The sequence below is a fragment of the Neoarius graeffei genome, chromosome 17, assembly GCF_027579695.1.
Source record: "Neoarius graeffei isolate fNeoGra1 chromosome 17, fNeoGra1.pri, whole genome shotgun sequence".
In the NCBI taxonomy this organism is placed as follows: domain Eukaryota; kingdom Metazoa; phylum Chordata; class Actinopteri; order Siluriformes; family Ariidae; genus Neoarius; species Neoarius graeffei.
Genome location: NC_083585.1, coordinates 27,808,022 through 27,833,021, shown reverse-complemented (window position 1 = coordinate 27,833,021; position 25,000 = coordinate 27,808,022). Strand labels below are relative to the sequence as shown.

Here is a 25,000-nt window from a genome sequence, read left to right as displayed (position 1 = left end):
GGCGGCAAAATGTAGTTTTTTTTCCTGCCATGGAAGTGCACTTGTATACCGAGGAGCAAGCCATTTGCATTACAGCCGTGAATGAGGATTAAAAATGGCGGCTCGGCTCGGTTTCCCCTTTTGGGCACTCTCGTTTTCTGTTACAATTTGGTAAAGGAAAAAAAATTTACCAGCTTAAAGTGCCATTCCACCATTGGATGTATTCTTTGGCATAAAATACAATATATTTTATGACAACATGACTAGACAGAGAAATCTTTTAGCTTCAAAATGATATATCAAACATCATTTTTTGACAGCGACAAGTATATTAATTTTGCGACCAAAGTCACCTACCCTTTTAATTTCCACGCGGTAGTGAAACGTGATGTCATCGGCAGGTTCCCCTTCTTGTGTACCACGTCACGTGTGACGTGGCACAGATTATCAGCAATGGCGGATAGAACGCGATTTCCACTTGTCGATTGCTGTGCCGATATTCACCATCGACCGTCTCCTTTGGGCATCACTTGCTATTTTCCTTCGCTTCTTTTCCGAAGCTGACAATCGCGTTCTATCCGCCATTGCTGATAATCTGTGCCACGTGTACACAAGAAGGGGAACCTGCCGATGACATCACGTTTCACTACCGCGCGGAAATTAAAAGGGTAGGTGACTTTGGTCACAAAATTAATATACTTGTCGTTGTCAAATTGTTTGATATATCATTTTGAAGCTAAAAGATTTCTCTGTCTAGTCATGTTGTCATAAAATATATTGTATTTTATGCCAAAAAAATACATCCAATGGTGGAATGGCACTTTAAGGTCGGTCCGTATGGTGAAATACCGTGACCTCGGCCTTGAATACTGATCTCGGCCCAGAGGGCCTCGCTCAGTACTTTCAAGACCTCGGTATGATTTTTCTTTTTATTAGACAGACACATTCACAAACAAAAAGTACCCAAATTTATCGAAACAGTTAATCGATTTCCTCACGAGTGACATGTAGAGATTTATGTCGTGGATTTGGTCCTCTGTGTCCCGGATGTGGCTCGTATGAAAAATATGAGTGGTATATTTCCCAGTAAAACACTCGAGTCCTTGTGTTATAATATATTAGTATTCGAATCCGAAACAGTCTGCATTGTCCAAGTCTTTTTTTTTTGTACCAGAAGGATGAAACACTTCAAAATGTACCTGTCTGTCTGTTCACAGTGACTGATGTGGAGCTCAAGCGGCTAAAAGATGCCTTTAAGAGAACCAGTGGCCTGTCCGCCTACATGACCCAACAGTGCTTCTACAAAGAGGTGTTGGGAGATGGCGTTCCACCAAAGGTTGCAGAGGTAATCCAAGCTCCAACACACAATCGCAGCTCTCTCTGCACTGAATGTACTTACTGGCCAGCCCACTTATTCTTTCAGCCTACCACTTTTCTGGTTCGTCACTGCTGTAAATGTTTTGTCAACAGCAAACTTCCTGTTTGAGTCATCTTGGCCTTTAGCGGAGTATTCTCTCCATGTTTCTGTCCCATGGTACTGTTCTGCTTTCTTCAGCTCTCCAGGGTTTAGCCCTGATCACCAACAGAATTACACCTTTTCAATTGATTTTTTTTTTTTCCTAGTGTAATCATTAAGAATAGAATTGACCTTCCATCTGCTGATCTGGAAAGATTGTATTTTAACACTGTCTTCACTGTGGCACTCATTTGTGCTCATCCCATTCATTTAAGTGTCATCTCTGACTGTTAAAAAGGGTCATGATGTTCGTGTTGGATTTGCCACGGAGACGTGCCTCGCACAAAGTTGGAATCAAAATCATCCTGCGTTTTAAGACCCTGGGTTTTTTTTTTTTAAATCTTCTTTTCCCCTCAAAGTTGCCTTGAACAGCCATCTGCAAGTTAATGATGTTCCTCATTAGGAAGACAGCGAGCATTCGGTTTTCCGTGACGAAAGGCTTTCATATCTCAAATGCTCAGCTTTCAGATTGCATCCCTTAATGCCCAGGAGCTTGTAATTAGATCTGAAACTGCTGCATGGTTGGTCATGTTGCTGGCCGTCTACAGGCAGACTGCATGACGCATTGATGCGACGCCATTGTTTTTAGTTCAACAGAGTTAAAAATGCAGGGGGGAGTTCACATCACATCGCTATTGTTCAGAGGGACTTTTACTTCCTTTTTCGAATTTGCTGACCAAACATAAGGTGTGTCCAAAACGGAAGCCTTGATGCCTGAACTGTCTGTCTGATTCCGTGCTTCAGAAAGCAGCACTGTGATCGCCAGGAAGGCGTCTGTAAACAAAACGGTCCACTTCAAAGCCAGGATGCTGACAGCATAGAATAAGCCTCGTCTTAAATCAGAGAAATGGCAAATTAAAGCGTTATACACAGAGACTTGAAAGGAACATTGCTGGAACCAGATACCGCCTCGAAAACTCTGTCTCTAAAAGTGTTTCAGCTGCGCTCACGGCCTTGTTTTGTATGGAAGCCGAGAACGGCCGTGCTTGTAATTTATTTTTTTTTTTCCCTCCATGCCATTTTCTTGTGATGATAATGAGAGAATTGCAGTTCTCTCGAGGTAACAAAGCTTGTTTTCTCGTGATGAGTTATTTATTAATTAGTAATAGTATAAATATGGAGGTGATTATTGAACATCGCACTTGCTGATTTATCAAGAAATAGTCTGAACTTGTCGATAATCACCTCGAGCGACTCGGGAAAATAGCGGCCAATCGCTTCGTCACCGTAAGTGAGGAAGAATTACAAATGATGAAAGAAAATGCTGTTTCTCAAAGCAATAAAGATGCTATGAAGTTTGGTCTAAAACTATTCAAAAGTAAGGTGGAATTGTGATTATTTTATCGATTTCAAAACCAAGTGTTTTTTATGTGAGTCGGCATAGATAAGTGACAAGTCTGCACACTTCTTTTGCCACTGAATTTTTTTTTTTTTTTAAATCAATCAGTGGTGTATTTATATTAAAACTATTATCTGCCTCAAGCTTGGTGAATAACTAATTTCATAATTAAAAAAAAAAAATTGGGGGGGGGGGCGTCGTGGCTCAGGTAGATAAGGGGCCATACCATAAATCCAGGGACCCGGGTTCAATTCCGACCCAAGGTCATTTCCCGATCCCTCCCCGTCTCTCTCTATCCCGCTCATTTCCTGTCTTTACACTGTACTATCCAATAAAGGTGAAAAAAGCCCCAATAAAGGTGAAAAAAGCCCCAAAAAAATCTTAAAAAAAAAAAAAAATTGATTCCTTTTGTTTTAGGTAATTATTATTATTATTATTATTTTATTTTTTTTTTCATTCATTCATTCTTTATTAGCAAACTGAATGGATGTGAAATCGCACGTGATGCCCTTAGATGTCCGGAGCTACACACATGCTACAGTGATCAGATCAGCATGTGCCTACCCTATAATGAGAGGCGCGGGCAATCCGCTGAATTCCAGTCCTGATTGGGACTGAGGATTGCACTTATTCCCCATGAATGAGGAATTCCCAGTAAGCGTGGGACAAAAGCTCACATTGATTAAGTCCCTGCCCTTTGTACACACCACCTGTCGCAACTGCTGATCATGAATGAATGAAAAAAAAAACCCTGAATTAAAAAAGACATAACTAAGTAGGCTATATAAAAATAATTAATTATTAATAAATTCTAACTTGTGTAAGTAATTCTCATTATCACAAGAAAACGAGCTTTGTTATCTCATGGAAATGAGAGAGATTAACTTATTATGGAAACCGGGCTTTATCTTGAGATAATGCAATAATGTTCTCTTTATCACAAGAAAATGGCAGTGCAAAAAAAAAAACCCCTGCAAGCACGACTGTTCTAAGCTTCCGTAGCTTTGGCGTACCTCAGGGTAGAAATGTGCATTACTCCAGTCATGGGAGCATCATCATTATTCTCATTTTTACTCCCATGCAGGCAGGAGCTGCAGGCAGATATGTAGCTTGGAGGACAAATAAAGGCCATGTTGAAGAACTTGGGAGCATATTAGATGCACCACGTTTATTAACCACTTAGGTTTATTAGGAAATTTTGTAGGCAGACACGGTTAAAAATAACTCGAGGACCGGTCGGGATTGGTCAGAATTCCTTCGCGGATGGGTGGGAGGAGGATTTTTTTTTTTGGGGAGGCGAGATTAGTCCTGTCCACACCTCTATGTCAAGGTTGGGACAAGATGATGGTGATCTTAGCCACCTGAGTGGCGCAGCATAGTGTTATCTTTGGGAAATTGCAGGTTTGAATGGATGTGGAAGAGGGCAGATCGTCTGTTTATTCATTTCTATAGCGCACTTAATTATAGACATGGTTCCAAAGCAGCTTTACAGAAAAATAAAGGTTCTGATTGCAAAGTTGAATTCTGGGTAAATTTATTTTTTTTTCTCGATTGCTGTTGGGGTTTCGAGATGTTTCGCTGCTGCACACACTGCGTATCCTTTGTGTAAACGTTTTGCCGAGATAATAAGCGTCCCGCATTTTACGATTCCGGAAATTGCTGAAGCAAGTGAGTAACAATACCACCGTGTGGCATGTTTGAGCTACTTTTAACCAAAACAAGTCGGCGTGGGCAAACGTGGCAGACGCCACTCTCCTGCCAGCAGAAAAGGAAAGGAAAGCCTGCCTAGTGAGTGCAACTGCAAGATAGAGCAAGGTTCGATGACGTGTCGTTTTTCTGGACAGATCACTAAATCATTCATTCTAGCTAGCGTCTAGCTATCTTAGCATTAGACCTGCATGAGCGCAACTCCGCAGTTGCAAGCATGGAGTTACACACCTAATGTTTCGATCGTACAGAGAAAGAAACGATAACACACAAGCAGTAACTGAAGACGTATTCGTCTTTTGTTTCACAGATCTGTTCGCGAACATCAACCACAAATGACATCCCTGCGACTCAAAACTCTCCGAGGTTGCTGCAGAGTCACGATGTTTTCCACGCGTCGCCATCTTGGTGTGACGCAGTTATACTAATTAGTTAAAGCTTCTCGTGTTTGGCTGTTTGTCTGTTTACCTCAAGAGGTAGGTCCCAAAACGGAGAAAAGCGACCCTCAGCACGTCAAAATGACACTGTCCTGCGGGACACAGGGAAATGCCATGCACAAAAAAAATAAAATAAAATCTCAGATGACTTTGCAGTCAGCACTTTTAAACATATGAATTAATAATTTGTCCCTGATGAGCAAGCCTGAGGCGATGGTGGTGAGGAAAATCTCCCTGAGACAACATGAGAGAGAAACCTTGAGAGGAACCGGATTCACAAAGGGAACCCATCCTCATTTGGGTGATAACAGGTAGCGTGATTATAAATAACTCCCTTCTGTAAAGCGTGTCCTGTATGGTCACAAAGTGCCATTGTGTAACCAGGAAGTTCATGATAGTTTTAACATGAAGTCTGTTTTGTTGAAGTTATAAGCTGTTCATTGATGGAGACTTGATTGACCTACTTGTAAAACTGTTCATGACGTCTGAAAGTTATTACGGGAATTATAGTCTTCAGCTATCGTAGTAAAACTGTTTTTAAGTATTAAGGCAGATCGCGGCTTCTCCAGCTGTACTGTAAGGTAGCGAGAGCAGTCGCTTGCGGTGGTTGATGAGTCTCGGAGAAAGCATGAGCAATAACCCTCACCTTCCCCATTCGGTAGCTGTCGTGTGATTTAGATGAGAGCAAGGATAGGTGGGTAAAACTCAGATAGGAGGAAAATTTGGTTAAAACAATACAGGGGTGTTTTTTTGGGTGTGTGCACGGAATTGGATGCAAATTGTAGCTCTCAACCTTGGGTACAGGTTTTGCCTCAGCCGACTCTGAAGAAGAAGAAACCTTTATTTGTCACGCACGCTCAAGCACGGTGAAATTCGTCCTCTGCATTTAACCCATCGAAAGCAGTGAAACGCATGCTTGCACAGAGCAGTGGGCAGCTATGCTATAACGCCCAGGGAGCAGTTGGGGGTTCGATGCCTTGCTCAAGGGCACTTCAGCTCAAGGCCGCCCCATGTTAAACTAACCTGCATGTCTTTGGACTGTGGGGAAAACCAGAGCACCCGGAGGAAACCCACGCGGACACGGGGAGAACATGCAAACTCCGCACAGAAAGGCCCCTGTAGGCCACGGGGCTCGAACCCAGAACCTTCTTGCTGTGAGGCGACAGCGCTAACCACTACACCACCGTGCCGTCCGTTAACAGAACTCCTCCAGGTTCGTCTACCTCATCCTACAAGGGTTTTTTGGGGTTTTCTCTCTCTCTCTCTCTCGTTCTTTCTCTCTTTCTTCCTCTCTCTCTCTCTCTCTCTCTCTCTCTCTCTCTCTCTCGTTCTTTCTCTCTTTCTTCCTCTCTCTCTCTCTCTCTCTCTCGTTCTTTTTCTCTTTCTTCCTCTCTCTTTCTCTCTCCCTCTCTCGTTCGTTCGTTCTCTCTCTCGTTCGTTCGTTTTCTCGTTCGTTCGTTCTCTCTCTCATTCTTTCGTTCTCTCTCTCGTTCGTTCGTTCTCTCTCGTTCGTTCGTTCTCTCTCGTTCGTTCGTTCTCTTGTTTGTTCGTTCTCTCTCTTGTTCGTCCGTTCGTTCGTTCTCTCGTTCGTTCGTTCTCTCGTTCGTTCGTTCTCTCGTTCGTTCGTTCTCTCGTTCGTTCGTTCTCTCGTTCGTTCGTTCTCTCGTTCGTTCTCTCTTGTTCGTTCGTTCTCTCTTGTTCGTTCGTTCTCTCTCTTGTTCGTTCGTTCTCTCTCTTGTTCGTTCGTTCTCTCTCTTGTTCGTTCGTTCTCTCGTTCGTTCGTTCTCTCTCTCGTTCGTTCGTTCTCTCTCGTTCGTTCGTTCTCTCGTTCGTTCGTTCTCTCTCGTTCGTTCGTTCTCTCTCGTTCGTTCGTTCTCTCTCTCTCGTTCGTTCTCTCTCGTTCGTTCGTTCTCTCTCGTTCGTTCGTTCTCTCGTTCGTTCGTTCGTTCTCTCGTTCGTTCGTTCTCTCGTTCGTTCGTTCTCTCGTTCGTTCGTTCGTTCGTTCTCTCTCTCGTTCGTTCTCTCTCTTGCTCGTTCAGAATCATGTCATAAAGGCTCCATCATACAAAACGGAAGGATTTTGTTCATTCAAGTTCTGTGCCTGGCAGGCTCCAGTTCCTGCTACAGTCAATTGTTGTCAGAGGAACCTCGATCTAAAAGCATTGTTTTTGCGGATTTTGATCTGGCCGATGAAGAACAATGCTCCAGAGAACCGATTACAGTTACTGTAATGTGCATATCGACCTCAGGTTATCTCCTTAAACGTTTAGCTGTGATTTAAAATTTTGAGGATGTTTTCTGTGGACATTTTGTTTTAGAATAACCGTAACATTCTTTGCTGCAGAAGATCGAGATGTTGCTGATTTTTATTTGATTTTTAAAATATATATATATATTAAAAAAACCAGCTCTCGGCTACAAATAGTGTTCTACTGTAGCAGCAGAGATATATTTAGTGCTTCAGAAACCTTGAGTTCATCTCCGCCTAGACAGCTAGATGATTTTATGAAACAAGTCTTCTGTTAACAAGTACATTAATGCTGGGCTGTGATTCAAGCACACTTCCACGCGTCATTCAAATCTGTGTATCTGTTTAGCATGTATAATACAATGGCAGGGTCAAAAGAAGAAGAAACCGTCAATGCAGAAAATCAAGCCTTAATTTTCTTATCGTTTAACTTTTTTTGTCACTTTTTTTTTTTTTTTATTCAAACACCTGGACACTTGTGTTCGCACGCATTCACTAAACTGCTCTGTGAGAAGAGGATGTGAGACAGTTGATCTCCAGCCTCGAGACACAGGGTGACACTTCACCCGGTGTCTGAGTAAGCGGTGACTGTGAGGGGTTGCAGCTCGTTCCATCACAGAGATAAACGAGCATGAGGAAGCCAAAGCAGTCTCATTTAGCTGCATTGACACCTAGGCACTGGCAGCGACCCAACCGCACCTACTGGTTTTTAAAATGCCATGGTGATGAACGCCATCACGTCTCGTCACTTTCCTGCCTTCTGTCATGGCAGACTTATAAAGTGCTCACGTCCATCATTTCAGCAGGTGATTGTGCAGTTTTAAAGTTTACTGGGTCATCTCGTGGTCATGTTTTTTTTTTTGGTTTGTTTGTTTGTTTGTTTGTTTTTTTTTGGGGGGGGGGTTCCCCCAGCAAGCCTCAGCTTTGTTCAGTTGTTTTTGTCAGATTTGCACGGTACCTTTTCTGAGGTATTAGTGTTAGATATCTTAACACAGCTATATCTCTTTTCAAACAGGGATTTCAAAATAAGCAGTTGTTCTTTCTTTCCTGGAATTGCTTTAGTTCCTGCTCAGAGCTGACTGGAGCGCTGTGGACATTGTCCTCCCAACACACGCATGCGCACGTGCACATGCACGCAGGAGACGCACTCCCTCTCCTGTGTCCTGGGGCTGGGCTCCTTCGAGTTGTAGGATAAAGGAAGAGAAACTGGTTCATGCAGCAGTCTCGCACCAATACACCACTTCAGCACTAACAATCTTCTCAGACGTTTCGAGACTTCAGTACTATTATTAGGAGGGCACAATGGCGCAGCTGTAGCTTTGCCATCTCGCAGATCCAGCGTCCCCGATTCACTCTGGTTACTCTTTGTGTGGATAGTTGCATGTTCTGTCCATGTTCGTTTTCTTCTCAGTTCTCCTGATTCCTCACCGTTCCCAAAAACATGCTGATATTTGGGTGAATCACTAGTCCAGGCTTCTAGGACAAACAGGCTAAGCCATGCATAGCTCTAATGGTTAGAGAAGCAGCTTTGGGACGAAAAGATTGCTGGTTCGATTCCCTGGACCAGCAGGAGTGATTGAAATAGGGATGGCGAAAACTAAAAAAAAAATCTTGCCCGACCACAGAGCCTCATAAGTCGGTTAACCTATGAGTTTAAAATTCTAGAATTGGGCAATTCCATGTAAATGTCAACCTCACCATGCAAAAATAAAGCAACATGTAATACATCAAAACCACTCCCAGAGATCTCACCTAGGCCTGTATTTTACAGATGTGAATAAGTTGAACCAATTTGTAACCAACCTAATATGTCACTGTCAGTCTTTCTTTCTTATAATGTAAACCCCAAGCTAAAATCAACTTTGATCATGTACAATTCTATATTATTGCCACAAGCCACAGAAATGTATGCTAAAATCCACAAAACAGCAAAACAATAGCCATCCTAAATATTATTTAAGAACTTTGATAGTTTTAGCTGATATTTAGAGAGTTTTTCAAAGGGTTATGGTGGTTAAATTGCTGATTTTCTAAACATATGCCATGTCTATTTCAGACGCGTCACATCCATAACGGAATTTCGTCACATCCATAACGCTGACTTTTCCTTCCGAAACTCTGCATGAAATACAAAATATTTTAAACAAAGATTTTTTAATATTCACCTTGGACCCCTCTATCAAATGGATATCTCCATTTCGACATTAGGTTTACGATTTCACAGAGTTTGATAAAAATGTACAGTCACCCAAGAAAAGTGATACTTTTTCTGTCACATCCATAACGCATCTTTTATTGGCGTTTTCTGGCATGCCCTAGATGTACTATGGGAATTGTTCTTGTTCTATCACTTCTCCAGTATGGTACAGCCTTAAAATATGCAACACCTGTTTAAATACTGGGAGACAATAAAACATGCACTGGGTCATTTGTTGCCATTTTGAGTTCAAGTGTCACGTCCATAACGCTGGAATTGCTCAATTGGAATTATTAGAATCTATTCTAAATCTAACCGCGAGCATCCGCACATTCAGTCCCCTCCACTCACATTACCTTTTCTACAGCGCAAAACATTTAGTCAAACGCGGCACTGATGTCGAGGGGTTTGTATTGGAGCGGAGGACAAATGGCTCCACCTTAGAGACATCGTGAGAAGCGTGAAGACCCCTCCTCCTTGTCCTTCTCCACCCGGGTCTGTGTCTGCGGCCGTGTCAGCAAGGGGCACGCACTTTTGCTAAGTTGCAACTTGGCATTAAAAATATCAGTGTGAATATGTTCTCAATAAATTGCCGTCATTTTCTAAGCGGCAAGCTTTAGCTCTGTCACTACCGGTGCTTGCATTGAGTAGCCTATTGAAAACAGTCCTATCATCCACTTGTCCCATCTTAACTTTTCATTGAAGATATAGGACGTTTTAGCGATACGGCCCCTGGTGTTTCCAGTTAACTGCAGTAGGCTGTGTGTTGATCTTGCATACTGCTACGGACTAGACACTTTTCTTCGAAGTGAGCCACAGAGACCTCATATTGCAATTGTTTTCCAGCTACTGATATTACGGTTACATGGCTGCTAATTGTGCACAGCCATTGGGAATGGGATAGCTGGAGCTGAGCTGATTAGCCACTAAGCTAATATAGCAACTGTCTGATGCTAAGTAACATCAGTGAGTAACCAGGTTTTAGTTCAGATCTTGTGTATTATTATTATTACATTGACATTAATATTCACCAGACTAATCAACCATCGACTTCATTCATGCGCCGTGTTCTTGTTTCTTTGATAGTCAAGAATTTCCTTGATGTTACGTACCTGGTTAACATCGTTGTAAAATGTAATCCAACACTGAGACTTTTCTTTCGCCGAGTGGCAGCTGTCTTCAACTGGGGTGGGAGGGCGGGACATGACTGAATGGGTGTTTCTGATTTGTCAGCTGTCGTCCTTACACCGCATGGCATGCCCCAAGCGTTTACAACACAGAATTCCAGGTTCTCCACTCCAAAATCAGCAGCTTCAAAACGATTGATTTTTTTTTTTTTTTTTTTTTTTTTAACCGACAACCAAAAAAAATTTTAACCGGTTGATGTTGATTCGGTCAACCATCGGTCAAATGGTCATCAATTAACATCCCTAGATTGAAGTGCCCATGAGCAAGGCACCCAACTGTTCCCCAGGCTGCTCTGGGTTAGCCTGGGCCCGCCCATCCTAAGTGTGACGCAACACGAGGGCCTGTTGCGAGCTTAGTCTGGCAAGGCAAGCTATCTATAGCTCTTCCAAGCTCCCGAAAAATCAGGAGCCAATCAACTTTGAGCATCTCCAACGGCCCTGGGTAGAGGCGTGTTCAAGGCACTGACGTAGTAGAACCGCGACCGGAAGCCATAGATTGTTTGCAGGGATGCCAGGGTGAAATTGGTTAGGGGGCCAGATTTTTTTAAGTGGGACCTCGGGGGCCGAATTACACCTTAGGTAACTCAACACATGGATATACTGTTTTTAAAATGATGCCAACAACACATCGAAAAGGAATTGTATTGGCACCACAATAGCCTCACAATGAGACATACAATTACCTAGCAGATATTTACCCTTTGAAAATATGACACGGACATATCCATGCAAGTAGTCCACATTTATAAATTAGAAATGCAACAAAATAGACTAGGTGCCAATGCCAACACATTTTCTACAAATAACACGAGTAAACTGTAAATTATTTTGATCATATTTATTGAAGGCTTACACATAAAAGCATTGTTAGGCCAAAATTAGGCCAATTAAAAAAGTCAAGGCCAAACACTCCTAAACAAGTCACAGAAATAAGTGCCAGAACAAAGCAATCCAACAAATAAGCAAAGTGACTTAATATTTAGTAGAAAAACGTAAGGTTCTTGAAAAAAGCCAGATATGACCTCACATTACATTGGCTCAACAACAGATGGCACGTTTCCTTTGCCAGTCATACAACTCCAACCCACATTTTCACAAACCCATGCCTATGGCATTAGCCTACTGTACAGCATACATCAGTAAAATCCAACCCATTTTATTCCCTCCCAACCATATCACACAGGAATATGATGAATGGGAAGACAAACCTACTTCAGCTACATTTTACTTGTCGAAGCTAGACACCTTTTAACTTTCACTAGCTTGTCGACATTGGGGGACAGGTTCTGGGCCGTGGCTATTTTCATAACGTCATTGAGATGTTCGTGTGTCAGGCAATTACGCAGTTTCGATTTATTAATATTCATCACAGAAAAGGCCTGCTCACATAAATATGTTGTCCCGAACATACACAATATTTTGCCTGCAAATGCCGTCATAACTGGGTACTCTGGCGGCAAGTATTTGTAGAATGATTCGATTGCAACAGATGTGTACTTGTCCTTCAACGTCGCGCAACACTGCAGTTCAATCAGTTCCATTTGCATCACCTCTGGCACCTCGGAAGCGTCCGTCGTGAATGGAGAGCAAAAAAGTGCAAAGTCAGCGCACACGCACACGCTGAGGTGGGCAGCAGCAAAAGACAAACTGAAATAATTCCACGAAAATTGAGTAAAAATAAAACGTCAGATTGAATTTTTAAAGGAAAAAACCATTAGATAAAAGTTTATTTTATTACATTTTTTAATTAAAAAATGGCTCTCCCATATCAACCACGGGCCGGATGTGATGTCCAATCGGGCCACTTCCGGCCCGCGGGCCATAACCATGGCATCCCTGGTTTACAGAATCTATGCCGGAAGCGCTTCATTCACTAGAAACATTACGAACATGGAGCAGCGGCAAGCCTTTGACACAGCGGTAGATGCTGCATTGAAAGCATTCAACGGGAAGTTCTCATTGAAAACGGAGCAAAGAGCAGCCCTGGAGGTATTTATCATCTTCCTGTTACTCAAGCAGTTTCCGTCGCGTCACATACGTCAGAGGAAAGAGTGATGTGATTGGTTTAAGCTTCGTCACAGCCTTTTCTGGCTTCGACCAGTAGCAAACTGAGGCATTTCAGGGTGGCGGGTCAACCATGCCTTTGGGAAACGGTTGGGCTTAATATCTTTGCCAGACCAAATGCTCACAGAGCTTTGAAGTCGCGTTCGCCAGACTAGCTCTGGGTATGTTGTATGTCGCTCTGGATAAGAGTGTCTGCTAAATGCCAGTAATGTAATTAGTGTGTTCAGTAGACTGCTTATGTAGAGGGCACCAGAATTTTTTTTTTTTTTTGTTGGTCCCCCCCCTTCTTCTTGTACAACAACCAGAGAAAGGGAAAAAAAAATCTCTACTCTCTATTGACTGTTGCAAAACAAACATTTCCATATGGTTTATGGTGCTTCACAGTGGAGCTCTGGACCTAGATGCTCTAATTGGTGCATGCTTCTCATTCTGAATCCTACCGCCTGCTGCACTACACACATCAGCCGAGTCGAGATCCAGCTGTCAGCCCAGAGAATATTTACAAGCCGGATTAAGTAGCAATGCCAGGATCACATGGCTGAATTTCAGAATCAGAAACACTCATGTATGTGAAAACGTTGGGTAAAATAGTGTGGCACAAAAAATTGCACCCTGCTTCCATCTTGTAACTCATGGGATGTTTCATATGCTGTATTTGTTACAGGTCAAAAAGTTTCAACCTAGGTGATTTTTTGGACCTGGGTTAAATATTTTTATTTTAAACCTAGTTCATAATTTCCAACCTAGGTAAAATTTTGAAATATTTAAAATTCTTAAAAGGGATTTTCCATCACCTCTTTTGTCTCTCTGTCGACACCATACCTTGTATTTCCTCTTGTCTATTCCTATCTACCTAATGAGCATTTAAAAAAAAATCTTTTTTCATATTTAACTGGGATTTGAACTCTGAACGTTCTGATTCTTAACTCAACACCTTACAATCTGTCCATTATCTCTAGCCGCTTATCCTGTGCAGGGTCGTAGGTGAGCTGGAGCCTATCCCAGCTGACTATGGGTAAGAGGCGGGGTACACCCTGGACAAGTCGCCAGATCATCGCAGGGCCAGGGCTCTACATTAACTTTTGAAACCACTTGTCCTGTCGGGCAAGTTGAAAGGAAATTTACTTGTCCGAATGTAAAGTCGACTTGTCCGAAGAAATATTTGAGAAAAAAAACCAACACACACTATTTGTAACCCAACAATCTTTATGGCGTTTGTTTCCGAATTCACAACATATGCATAATATCTATGAATCAAAAGTAATCAATACTTGATATACTGAAGCAAAAGTTCAAAAATATAGTAAAACAGACTGATTGATTGATACCACAATTCACCAATTATTATGCTGAAGTTCAGAAGCAATATATCCCAATAGAGTAGAAATTATGAACATAAAATTTTAAGAACAAAATAAATGTACTATGAGATCCAGAAACACTAACCATTATATATACGGTACACAGATCAGTACTCTGCAGTTCAGTAACAAATACCACAAAAACTAATATCATAAAATGTATGACTTGATATCACTAGTTTGGACAAGAGAAACAAATAACAATGCTACAAATAAAAACAACTGATAACAAAATTGACTGACTGATTAATACTGTAAATCACTGATTATTATACACTGAAATCTAGTTCTCAAATGACCAGATAATATACCTCGTTATGAAAACCTCCACACCTCTATTGACTCACAGATGAATGGATACAAATAAAGTTTCTATTTATCTTCATCTATCAGCCCTTGAGTTCTGCTCCATCAATTGGACTCCATCAATCATTAATTTATTTATGAGAAATCGAAAACCAGAAAATTAAAACTTATATATGTTTTCATTTTTTTATTATTAATTTTGAATATATATATCCTCCATTGATTAATTGTTGTCTAATTATTCAGTGTATGGTATTTAATGGTCAAAAAAAAAGAATTTCAAATGATCCATAATCCTATCTAAATTATAGAACCCTATGTTTCAAATCCCTAAACTCCCATTACTAATTAGTTAATTAATACAGCCGGTAACCTAATTAGCAGCCATTTGACAGCTTGGTATTTCATAGATAACTTTCCCCACTCCTACCGCACTCCCTGTCAATCCACACGCATGCAGGCGCACATGCCAAGCCCAGCACACCCCGCCACACAAACAATTCAAAGATTTGGAAATGACCAGATACTCGGCGTAAATATACAGTTGAAATAATGATCCCGCCAACAAATCCACGTGTATGACACGATTAAAACCAATCATAAACGATCGTTTACTTTTCAGCTCAAATACACGAAGCGGTATTGGCCGGTTTCGCAAGTGGAATATTGCGCATGCGCACATCGCTCTTTCCGAATAGAAACGTCCGGCGATTTATCAAAACAATATGTCGAGTGAGATGCTTCGGAAATCATGTGAATAAACTGATAAATTTGATATGCATACCTGCCGACCTGTACGCATCTTGCGTAGCCGCTACGAGTTTTTACCTCATTGTCCGACTGTACGTTTTCACATTAAAAAGTACGCATATCGTCCGAACTCGCATTTCGGTCAAGTTCTCGCTGAAGTTGATACCGCTGATCTGTGAGAAAACTCAAAGCCAGAATGGAACGCTTTGCCCAATCCCCCCGCCCCTCTTCCGGAGCGTGTGGCTCTGCCCTCTTCACGCCCTCCCCTTCCTCCTTCGCGTCTCTGACTTGAGTGCAGCCAGGTGGCTAGAGCGAGTCGGGGATTGAAACGTCGGTTAGAGACGTCGTTTTTATATTTGTAACAGAAACGGTTGTGTTTCACGTGTACTCGAGTAGGGCTTTGAACCGGTTCAAGGAACGAAAACCGGGAACTTTTTCTATTTCACATGGAACAGAAACGAAACCAGAAACTTTATTATTTTTTATGGTCCGGAACAGAAACGCTTATTAAAAATAATGGTAACCGGTTAATACCGGTTTTTATTTCGTTCCTCAAAGTTTCCGTAGCCTACAAATAAAGTCATTCTTCTCCTGCGCAAGTTTCTATGACCCGCTGGGGTTCACTTCCTGTGTGACGTTCGCTGACTGAATGGAGAGAGCGGGAGGGTGGACTACTATCACGTCTCCACATCTTAAATAAGAGGTAAATATTGCAGTCTATCGTTCTTCAAAAACGTCAATTTTAAACACGATATCAATATATTTGTCCACGTTAATGAGAGGCTCGCGAACATTAAATGACGTTAACCTCTGTTAGCCTATCAATGCATACAGGGCTTTCCACTAAGGCTCATACTAGCCAGCCATGACAAATAAGTAGCTGGGGGGTGTTAAACACAAAATAAACTCCGCCGAGTGCGCGCGCGCGCACACCGCATGTCGGGGCCACGGATCAGCGAAGTCGGCGGGGAATTTGTGGTTATCGGTACAAACAGCGCGAATCACAACTTAAATGAGTGCGGTTCAGTTTGACATTGTCAGTCCGTTAGATAAACATTTAATTTTATTAAAATCAACAATTAATATTTAGAACCTGTGGGCTACAAAAATAATAGTCATTAAAGTAGCCGGCTGGACTTAATTGTGTGCCGGCTGTATGGCCGGCAGCCGGCGCTTGTGGAAAGCCCTGTATAGGGCCTGACTAGCCTTTGGTAACACACTAAACGAATTATCTTTCATTTTTGGCACTTTTTCTGTTTGTGTAGCTGGGAAGACATACTGAGAATCCAAATCACCAACATTTGAAATAATAATTGTTTTGAATTATTTCTTGTCTTATTTAATGAAGGTTGTAATAGAATTAGCCTACATTTGGCTTAAGCTGGATGAGACGGAGACATAATTTTATAGCCATTTGTTAAACAGCTGACAGGGAACGTAATTAACCGTTCTGGGAACGAAATTTTTTTGTTCTAACCGGTTCGGGAATGTCTATTTAATGGTGGAACCCAAAACCGGAAACGTTAAAATTCCGTTTCTGTTCGGAACGAACCAATAGGAAAAAAATTCTGGTTCAAAGCCCTGCTCAAGAGCTTCCTAGCCGTTATTTTGTGCATTTACCTACAACACCAACAGTACAGGCTAGTTCTTCATTTAACTTCGAAGCCGTCACTCGAGGTTGCATATTCGATGCGGTAACCAACGAAACCTGATTACAATTCCTCTCGCGCGCTCATTGAATCACTATGATAAGTACCACTTTATTGATGTGCTCAACAAAACGTAGCGTGTTGTACATCTTAAGGGCAGTCGGTAACTTATGTCAGTGGTAGCCTAGAATGTTTGCAGATGATGTGAAGTCGAAAATTGGTCATCCCTCTTATGAAAAAACCTGCGTGGTACTGCAGTATCAAATGCTTTTTTTATACAGTATTACTGCAGTAAATGCAGTATTTCGAATGCAAATGCAATAGTTTGCACATGAAAAAGGCATACTACAAAATACTGCAGTGTACTGTATAATGCAATATTTTTACTGTATAATGCAATATACTTCCAACATGTTAAAAAATGCAAAAGGCTAAACCTATTGCATGGGAAATTTGTGCATACCATGTTTTGTGTTGAAAGTGCCTTTTTTACATACTGTATTAATTTAATGTGTTATTTATTTTGAGAGTGGCTCTGGTTTAATTTCATTTCCTTTGCACATGTATTTAATGTTTGTTGTGCTTTTCAGAACGGAAGGAAGTTCCCAAGAGCCATCAATAACAGTTTCCCAAAGTCTATCAGTAGGAATATTTTACAAAACTGGACTATGTTCCCAAGGTCAATCAATAAAACTGGATTGAAAGTGTGTTTTTGGTCTGCTGGTTGTGGTCTGTGGGGGCGCATGCGCGCCGGGTTGGGGTGAGGTTGACGCGAGGGGGGGGGTACTCATGAAATTGTAAAATTGTACTCATAAAATTTTTTCAAGGTTGGCAGGTATGAATATATAACCCGAATATCGGCGTATTCTGGCACTTGTCCGATCGGACAAGTAACTGAGACGATGAACTTGTCCGACATAAAGTATCACTTATCGCGGACAAGTGTTAATGTCGAGCCCTGCGCAGGGCTGACACACAGAGACAAACAACCATTCACACTCTCATTCACACCTACGGTCAATTTAGAGCTGCCAGTTAACCTAACCTGCATGTCTTTGGACTGTGGAGGAAACCGGAGCACCCGGAGGAAACCCACGCGGACACGGGGAGAACATGCAAACTCCGCACAGAAAGGACCTCATCAGCCACTGGGCTCGAACCCAGAACCTTCTTGCTGTGAGGCAACAGTGCTAACTACTACACCACCGTACCGCCCCTTTAAAATACAAAGTCGTCCCAAATCCTAACCCTAGATATAGTAAGTCTCCCTAATACAAGCAGCAAATTATGAACTGGGTTAAAAATTCTAACCTAGGTTGAAAAATTCCACCTGACCTACAATTCTGACCTGTAACATCTACAGAATACAATCAAATTGCTGATTATTTTATAGAGTCTGTATACCCTTGTGTCTTTTCTATTATTCCCTGTAGGTGATCTACAACTCATTTGGAGGCACGCCAAAAGGGCTACACTTCAACAACCTCATTGTCGGCCTGGTGCTGTTGACGAGAGGACGCGATGAGGAAAAAGCCAAATGTAAATCTGCAGCTTTGTATCTGTATATATTAGTAGCCTAAATATATCTTCCTTAACAACTGTTCGGTTGATATGAACTCTTTTTTTTTTTTTTTTTAATTTTTTTTAAATCTGATTGAGCTAGAGGCGTTTGTGTATTTAGCTGTTTTGCGTAGAACTCTGCGTTAGATTGCACTCAGTTGATTCCCAGTGGGTGTGCCAAAATGTCTTTTTAAAAATAGCAGCCTGACTGAAGTCAGCATCTTCACATATCTACTGTAAACTTGCCTTCTTATTAAAATAAGCCTGAGCAGGCTGTTCTGTGTCATAAAGAAACGCAGATATCTGCAGCTTCCAACAGAATATGAAGTCAGGCATTTAAGTGCGTTATGGCAGTGCTGGGATTTCTCTGCAAGCGTGCAGTCTAATGTTCCTTACTGATGTTAATGTCCCTGCAGCACATCACACCATGACAACTGTGATTGATGCGCCACTGTCTGCGCAACTTTGATAAGAATTGTGTTGGGGGGGGGGGGGGGGGTGTTTTTGAGACTGAGATTGACTCGGTCCCCTTTGGATCTTTTTTTTTTTTGTCCTCAGATATCTTCAGCCTGTTCGCCAGTGACTCGGGCAGCTACGTGGTGCGAGAGGAAGTAGAGAGCAGGCTCCATGCTGTGGATGGGGAAGTCCCACCCTCTCTAAGGAAGTGCTTCTTAGAGGTCAGTACATTTCAAGTTGCTTTAGTCTTTCGTTGATGCACTAGGCAAGCTCTGTGATTGATTTCTCGCAGACAAGGTCATAACTCTTCAGCGTATGCCAATATCGCCTCGTCAAATTGCCGGTCAGGCTCAGCAGCTCCAACGACTCCTGCTCTTCCAGTTAACACCTACCAAGAAATCAGCCAGAGGTTGACGAGGAAAGCAGGACATGGAACGAATGCTCAAATGTTCCAAAACAAAATTAAGATGTTTTGAGGGACAATAAAATAACAGACTCTCCTCACTGTAATCCTCTTTTAAAGAAAACTTAAAGACTAGCTCATCATCTGCAGTATGTAGTTTTTACAACTTAATAATCCTGTGTGTGTTCAGTCGAGAGCCTTATAGGAGTAACGCCCAACTGAGAGTGCAAGTGTTTACTCAGTTGATCATTTTAATGCCAACAAGGTCACTTACTGCTGCTCTGTCAAGTGTCTCTTTGTTCTCTGAGGTCAGAATGTATGTTTGGGGTGGACGGAAGGCATGTGTGTGTGTGTGTTTTTTTTTTGTTTTTTTTTTAAATTAATTAATTGTATCTATCTGTCAAATTATTTATTTGTCTGTCAAGTTATGTCTGTCAAATTATCTGTCTGTCTGTTGGTCAAATTATCTGTCTATATCTATCTGTCGGTCGGTCAAATTATCTCTGTCGGTCTGTCTGTCTGTCAAATTATTTATCTATCTGTCAGTCTGTCTGTCTGTCTGTCAAATTATCTATCTATCTATCGATCGATCGATCGATCGATCGGTGTCTGTCTGTCTATTTATTTATCGGTCAAATTATCCATCTGTCTGTCTGTCAAATTATCTATCCGTCTGTCAAATTATCTGTCCGTCTGTCTGTCAAATTATCTGTCCGTCTGTCTGTCAAATTATCCGTCCGTCTGTCTGTCAAATTATCCGTCCGTCTGTCTGTCAAATTATCCGTCCGTCTGTCTGTCAAATTATCCGTCCGTCTGTCTGTCAAATTATCCGTCCGTCTGTCTGTCAAATTATCCGTCCGTCTGTCTGTCAAATTATCCGTCCGTCTGTCTGTCAAATTATCCGTCCGTCTGTCTGTCAAATTATCCGTCCGTCCGTCTGTCTGTCTGTCAAATTATCCGTCCGTCCGTCTGTCTGTCTGTCAAATTATCCGTCCGTCCGTCTGTCTGTCTGTCAAATTATCCGTCCGTCCGTCTGTCTCTGTCAAATTATCCGTCCGTCCGTCTGTCTGTCTGTCAAATTATCCGTCCGTCCGTCTGTCTGTCTGTCAAATTATCCGTCCGTCCGTCTGTCTGTCTGTCAAATTATCCGTCCGTCCGTCTGTCTGTCTGTCAAATTATCCGTCCGTCCGTCTGTCAAATTATCCGTCCGTCCGTCTGTCTGTCTGTCAAATTATCCGTCCGTCCGTCTGTCTGTCTGTCAAATTATCCGTCCGTCCGTCTGTCTGTCTGTCAAATTATCCGTCTGTCTGTCAAATTATCCGTCTGTCCGTCTGTCTGTCTAATTATCCGTCTGTCTGTCTGTCAGTCAAATTATCCGTCTGTCTGTCTGTCTTTGTCAAATTATCTATGTCTATCTTTCGGTATTATCTATCTGTCTGTCTGTCTCTCAAATTATCTGTCTGTCTGTCAGATTATCTCTGTCAAATTATTTATCCAAGTCTGTCTGTCTGTCAAATTATCTATTTGTCAAATTGTCTGTCTGTCAGTCAAATTATCTATCCATCTATCAAGCGATTGGTCAAATTATCTGTCTGTCTCAAATTATCTATCTATCTATTGGTCAAATCTGTCCCCCCCCCCAAAAAAAAGGGCAAAAAATCCCCTCCTTTTATTTAAAAAACAGTGTCTGATGGTTTACTTTTAGCTGCTAAGGTTAGGGTTATTTTTAGGCATCGACATATCATTAAAAGTAGACGGTCTTTACATTTCATAAAAGCGGTGAAATTTAGTTCCCTCTGAAATTTGGTTAGTGTGATTGTTTATTTTTGGAATGTCTTAAAAAAACAAATTGGGCCATTCTGTGGCTGGGAAGTTATTTAATTTGAGGGGATTCCCGAGCAAATAATGTGCATGAAATCGCTTGCTTGAATTGGGTCATGGTGAAGCAGGGGAAAAAATCAGAGAGTTTAGGGCCACTAAATTAATTAATTTGTTCTGTTAAAAAATTAAAAAGAATAAAATTGGAAGTCTGTGATTCGAATTCAGTAGCTTTCTATCCACTAAACAAAAATAATTGGGTGTTGGGGAAAATTCTTTTTATGACCTAAACGTGAAAAATCTGAAAGGCCGTCTACCTTTAATTAACTGCACTAATAATTGTCAGTGGACAGTTTTCACAAGGATAGTGTGTGCGCGTGCATGTGAGAGAGAGAGAGAGACTAATGCACGAGCATCTTTGTCACTGAATTTATGCTGTTGGCCCCAATTTTCAATCCAATTTACCAATGTCTTTCTCATAGATCAAAATGTAGATGCCACTTTAATCACCGTTTCGACTGAACCACCAGCCAGTTGTGCGTTTCTTGAGTGAAGCTCCTGCTGTCTGTGCAGCCGTAATGAACTGTATTTCAAAGTCATAGATATTTTCCTCTTGTCATCTTGATCCATTATCAAGGTCACCTGGACATGCTCAGCATTTTCTACATGCTACAGAGCATGGTAAGATGTTAATTGCTTAGTTTTATTATCCACGGCGCCTGTAGAATAATAAAATTCATCCACATTTCATTGTTTCCCCACTATTTGTAAGAAATGAAACTCTTTTGGACATCCTGTTCTAGGGAAAATAATAGTTCCTGTTATTGCCTATGTGACAGCAGCTATAAACAGCTGTTCCCTCACCAGCCTCTTTCTTTTTCTTTCTGTCTTCAGGAATACAACAAATGCACCTTGTAATGTTTTAGAGAAACTATAAAATGTTCTCTGCCCAGAAAACTCCCCTGTGGTGGGGAGCAGCTTTCCCTCTGTTATAAAGCGCTGATACTGCAAACTCCTCCCATAAATGCTAAATGAGCATTATACATTCCACAGCATGTTTGTACAATAATAAGTATTAAATTTGGTGATTGATGGCCTTACTATGTTGTGCACCTTCCATACAAGTCCCTGTGAACGAGCTGTTGCTATAGAAACAGTAATGTATTAGAACCAGTACATTTAATGTCAGAGCTGCTTTTACAGAAAATTGAACAAAATCCTGTGGCCAACCAGATTTCAGAATTTAAGTGCTGTGGCTTAAGTATATAATAATATATACCGTATGTATACACACACAGTCGTGCTTGAAAGTTTGTGAACCGTTTAGAATTTTCTATATTTCTGCATAAATATGACCTAAAACAACATCAGATTTTCACACAAGTCCTAAAAGTAGATAAAGAGAACCCAGTTAAACAAAATATTATACTTGGTCATTTATTTATTGAGGAAAATGATCCAATATTACACATTTGTGAGTGGCAAAAGTATGTGAACCTTTGCTTTCAGTATCTGGTGTGACCCCCTTGTGCAGCAATAACTGCAACTAAATGTTTGCGGTAACTGTTGATCAGTCCTGCACACCGGCTTGGAGGAATTTTAGCCCATTCCTCCGTACAGAACAGCTTCAACTCTGGGATGTTGGTGGGTTTCCTCACATGAACTGCTCGCTTCAGGTCCTTCCACAACATTTCCATTGGATTAAGGTCAGGACTTTGACTTGGCCATTCCAAAACATTCACTTTATTCTTCTTTAACCATTCTTTGGTAGAACGACTTGTGTGCTTAGGGTCGTTGTCTTGCTGCATGACCCACCTTCTCTTGAGATTCAGTTCATGGACAGATGTCCTGACATTTTCCTTTAGAATTCGTTGGTATAATTCAGAATTCATTGTTCCATCAATGATGGCAAGCCGTCCTGGCCCAGATGCAGCAAAACAGGCCCAAACCATGATACTACCACCACCATGTTTCACAGATGGGATAAGGTTCTTATGCTGGAATGCAGTGTTTTCCTTTCTCCAAACATAACACTTCTCATTTAAACCAAAAAGCTCTATTTTGGTCTCATCCGTCCACAAAACATTTTTCCAATAGCCTTCTGGCTTGTCCATGTGATCTTTTAGCAAACTGCAGACGAGCAGCAATGTTCTTTTTGGAGAGCGGTGGCTTTCTCCTTGCAACGCTGCCATGCACACCATTGTTGTTCAGTGTTCTCCTGATGGTGGACTCATGAACATTAACATTAGCCAATGTGAGAGAGGCCTTCAGTTGCTTAGAAGTTACCCTGGGGTCCTTTGTGACCTGGTCGACTATTACACGCCTTGCTCTTGGAGTGACCTTTGTTGGTCGACCACTCCTGGGGAGGGTAACAATGGTCTTGAATTTCCTCCATTTGTACACAATCTGTCTGACTGTGGATTGGTGGAGTCCAAACTCTTTAGAGATGGTTTTGTAACCTTTTCCAGCCTGATGAGCATCAACAACACTTTTTCTGAGGTCCTCAGAAATCTCCTTTGTTCGTGCCATGATACACTTCCACAAACGTGTTGTGAAGATCAGACTTTGATAGATCCCTGTTCTTTAAATAAAACAGGGTGCCCACTCACACCTGATTGTCATCCCATTGATTGAAAACATCTGACTCTAATTTCACCTTCAAATGAACTGCTAATCCTAGAGGTTCACATACTTTTGCCACTCACAGATATGTAATATTGGATCATTTTCCTCAATAAATAAATGACCAAGTATAATATTTTTGTCTCATTTGTTTAACTGGGTTCTCTTTATCTACTTTTAGGACTTGTGTGAAAATCTGATGATGTTTTAGGTCATATTTATGCAGAAATATAGAAAATTCTAAATGGTTCACAAACTTTCAAGCACCAGTGTGTGTGTGTGTGTGTGTGTGTTACAATACTGTGAAAGTCTTAGGCACATGCAATGAAATGCTGTAGAGCAAAGATACCTTCAAAAATAAATAAATTAAATGTTTCTACATTTAAAAAATGCCATAAAGATCAGTAAGCAGTAATGCATGAAAAAGTCAGTATTTGGTGTGAGACGAGCCTTTGCTTACCAAAAAAAAAAAGTCGTCTCGGGTACAATGAGTGCAGTTTGATAAGGAAATGAGCTGTAGTTTTTACTGAGCATCTTACAGAACCAGCCACAGTTCTTCTGGACACTTTCTCAGTCATTCTTGCTTCTTAATTTTGCACCAAAACCCAGTTGCCTTCATTGTTTTTGTCTGAAAAGTGCCTGATGTAATATGCTGCTTTCTTTACTGACAAACATTTTTCTGTAACATTAGTTTTCCAGCATAAAATTAAATGTTTTTGGAAATCTAAAGTGTTTTTTGTACTGGTTCCATCAAGCAGGAGTCATAAAATACATCCAAAACAAAGTTTGTGATTTTATGTATTCATTAAAGTAAATGTCAGCCTCAGTAAGATGTGTCCCTTATCACCTTCCTTGGTGACCAATAACAAGTAATATACTCTGTTTGATATATTTGTTTAAATTACCCCAGTAGAGGCAATTCTTGACTTTTACCCAGTGTGTGGAACTATGCATGCACTGACGGACGCCATCTTTCTGTTTCTCTCTGCAGGGTGAGAAGGTGAATTATGAAAAGTTTAAGAATTGGCTTCTACAAAACAAAGAGGCGTTCACTTTCTCCCGCTGGCTGCTCTCTGGCGGAGTGTGTGTCACCCTGACTGACGACAGCGACACACCCACCTTCTACCAGACACTGGCTGGAGTCACACACTGTAAGTGGCACTGCCCAGTACTGGCAGGGCAGACATCAGGGTGCAGTACTGATCCATATTAACCAACAGCTTAAAGGGCATATTCTGGACCAATTTTTTTTTTTTATATGAAAGTATGTCCCTTTACACACTCATCCAGAAGGGTAATTTTGCACAAGGCCAACTGTCTACAGCAGAAAAAAAATAAAATACCAAAATGCGTCTGGAAAAATCCCAAGGGAGTCTGGAGCCAGATTCGTGACGTCACCTG

General features: G+C 41.4%; 1 protein-coding gene across 6 annotated transcripts in view; it reads left to right on the top strand.

Annotated features, from left to right (window-relative positions):
• The window catches only part of usp32 (ubiquitin specific peptidase 32), a 146,726-nt gene that overhangs the window by 55,255 nt on the left and 66,471 nt on the right, over positions 1-25,000 (top strand). For all 6 annotated transcript variants that reach the window (XR_009656865.1, XR_009656863.1, XR_009656862.1 and 3 more), the window contains exons 2-5: positions 1,197-1,324; positions 18,174-18,279; positions 18,859-18,977; positions 24,591-24,750. Coding sequence is in view for 2 of the 6 variants with exons in the window: in XM_060943943.1 (XP_060799926.1) it covers positions 1,197-1,324; positions 18,174-18,279; positions 18,859-18,977; positions 24,591-24,750 (513 nt within the window). In the remaining 4 variants the exon portion in view is untranslated. The remainder of the gene's footprint in view (positions 1-1,196; positions 1,325-18,173; positions 18,280-18,858; positions 18,978-24,590; positions 24,751-25,000) is intronic.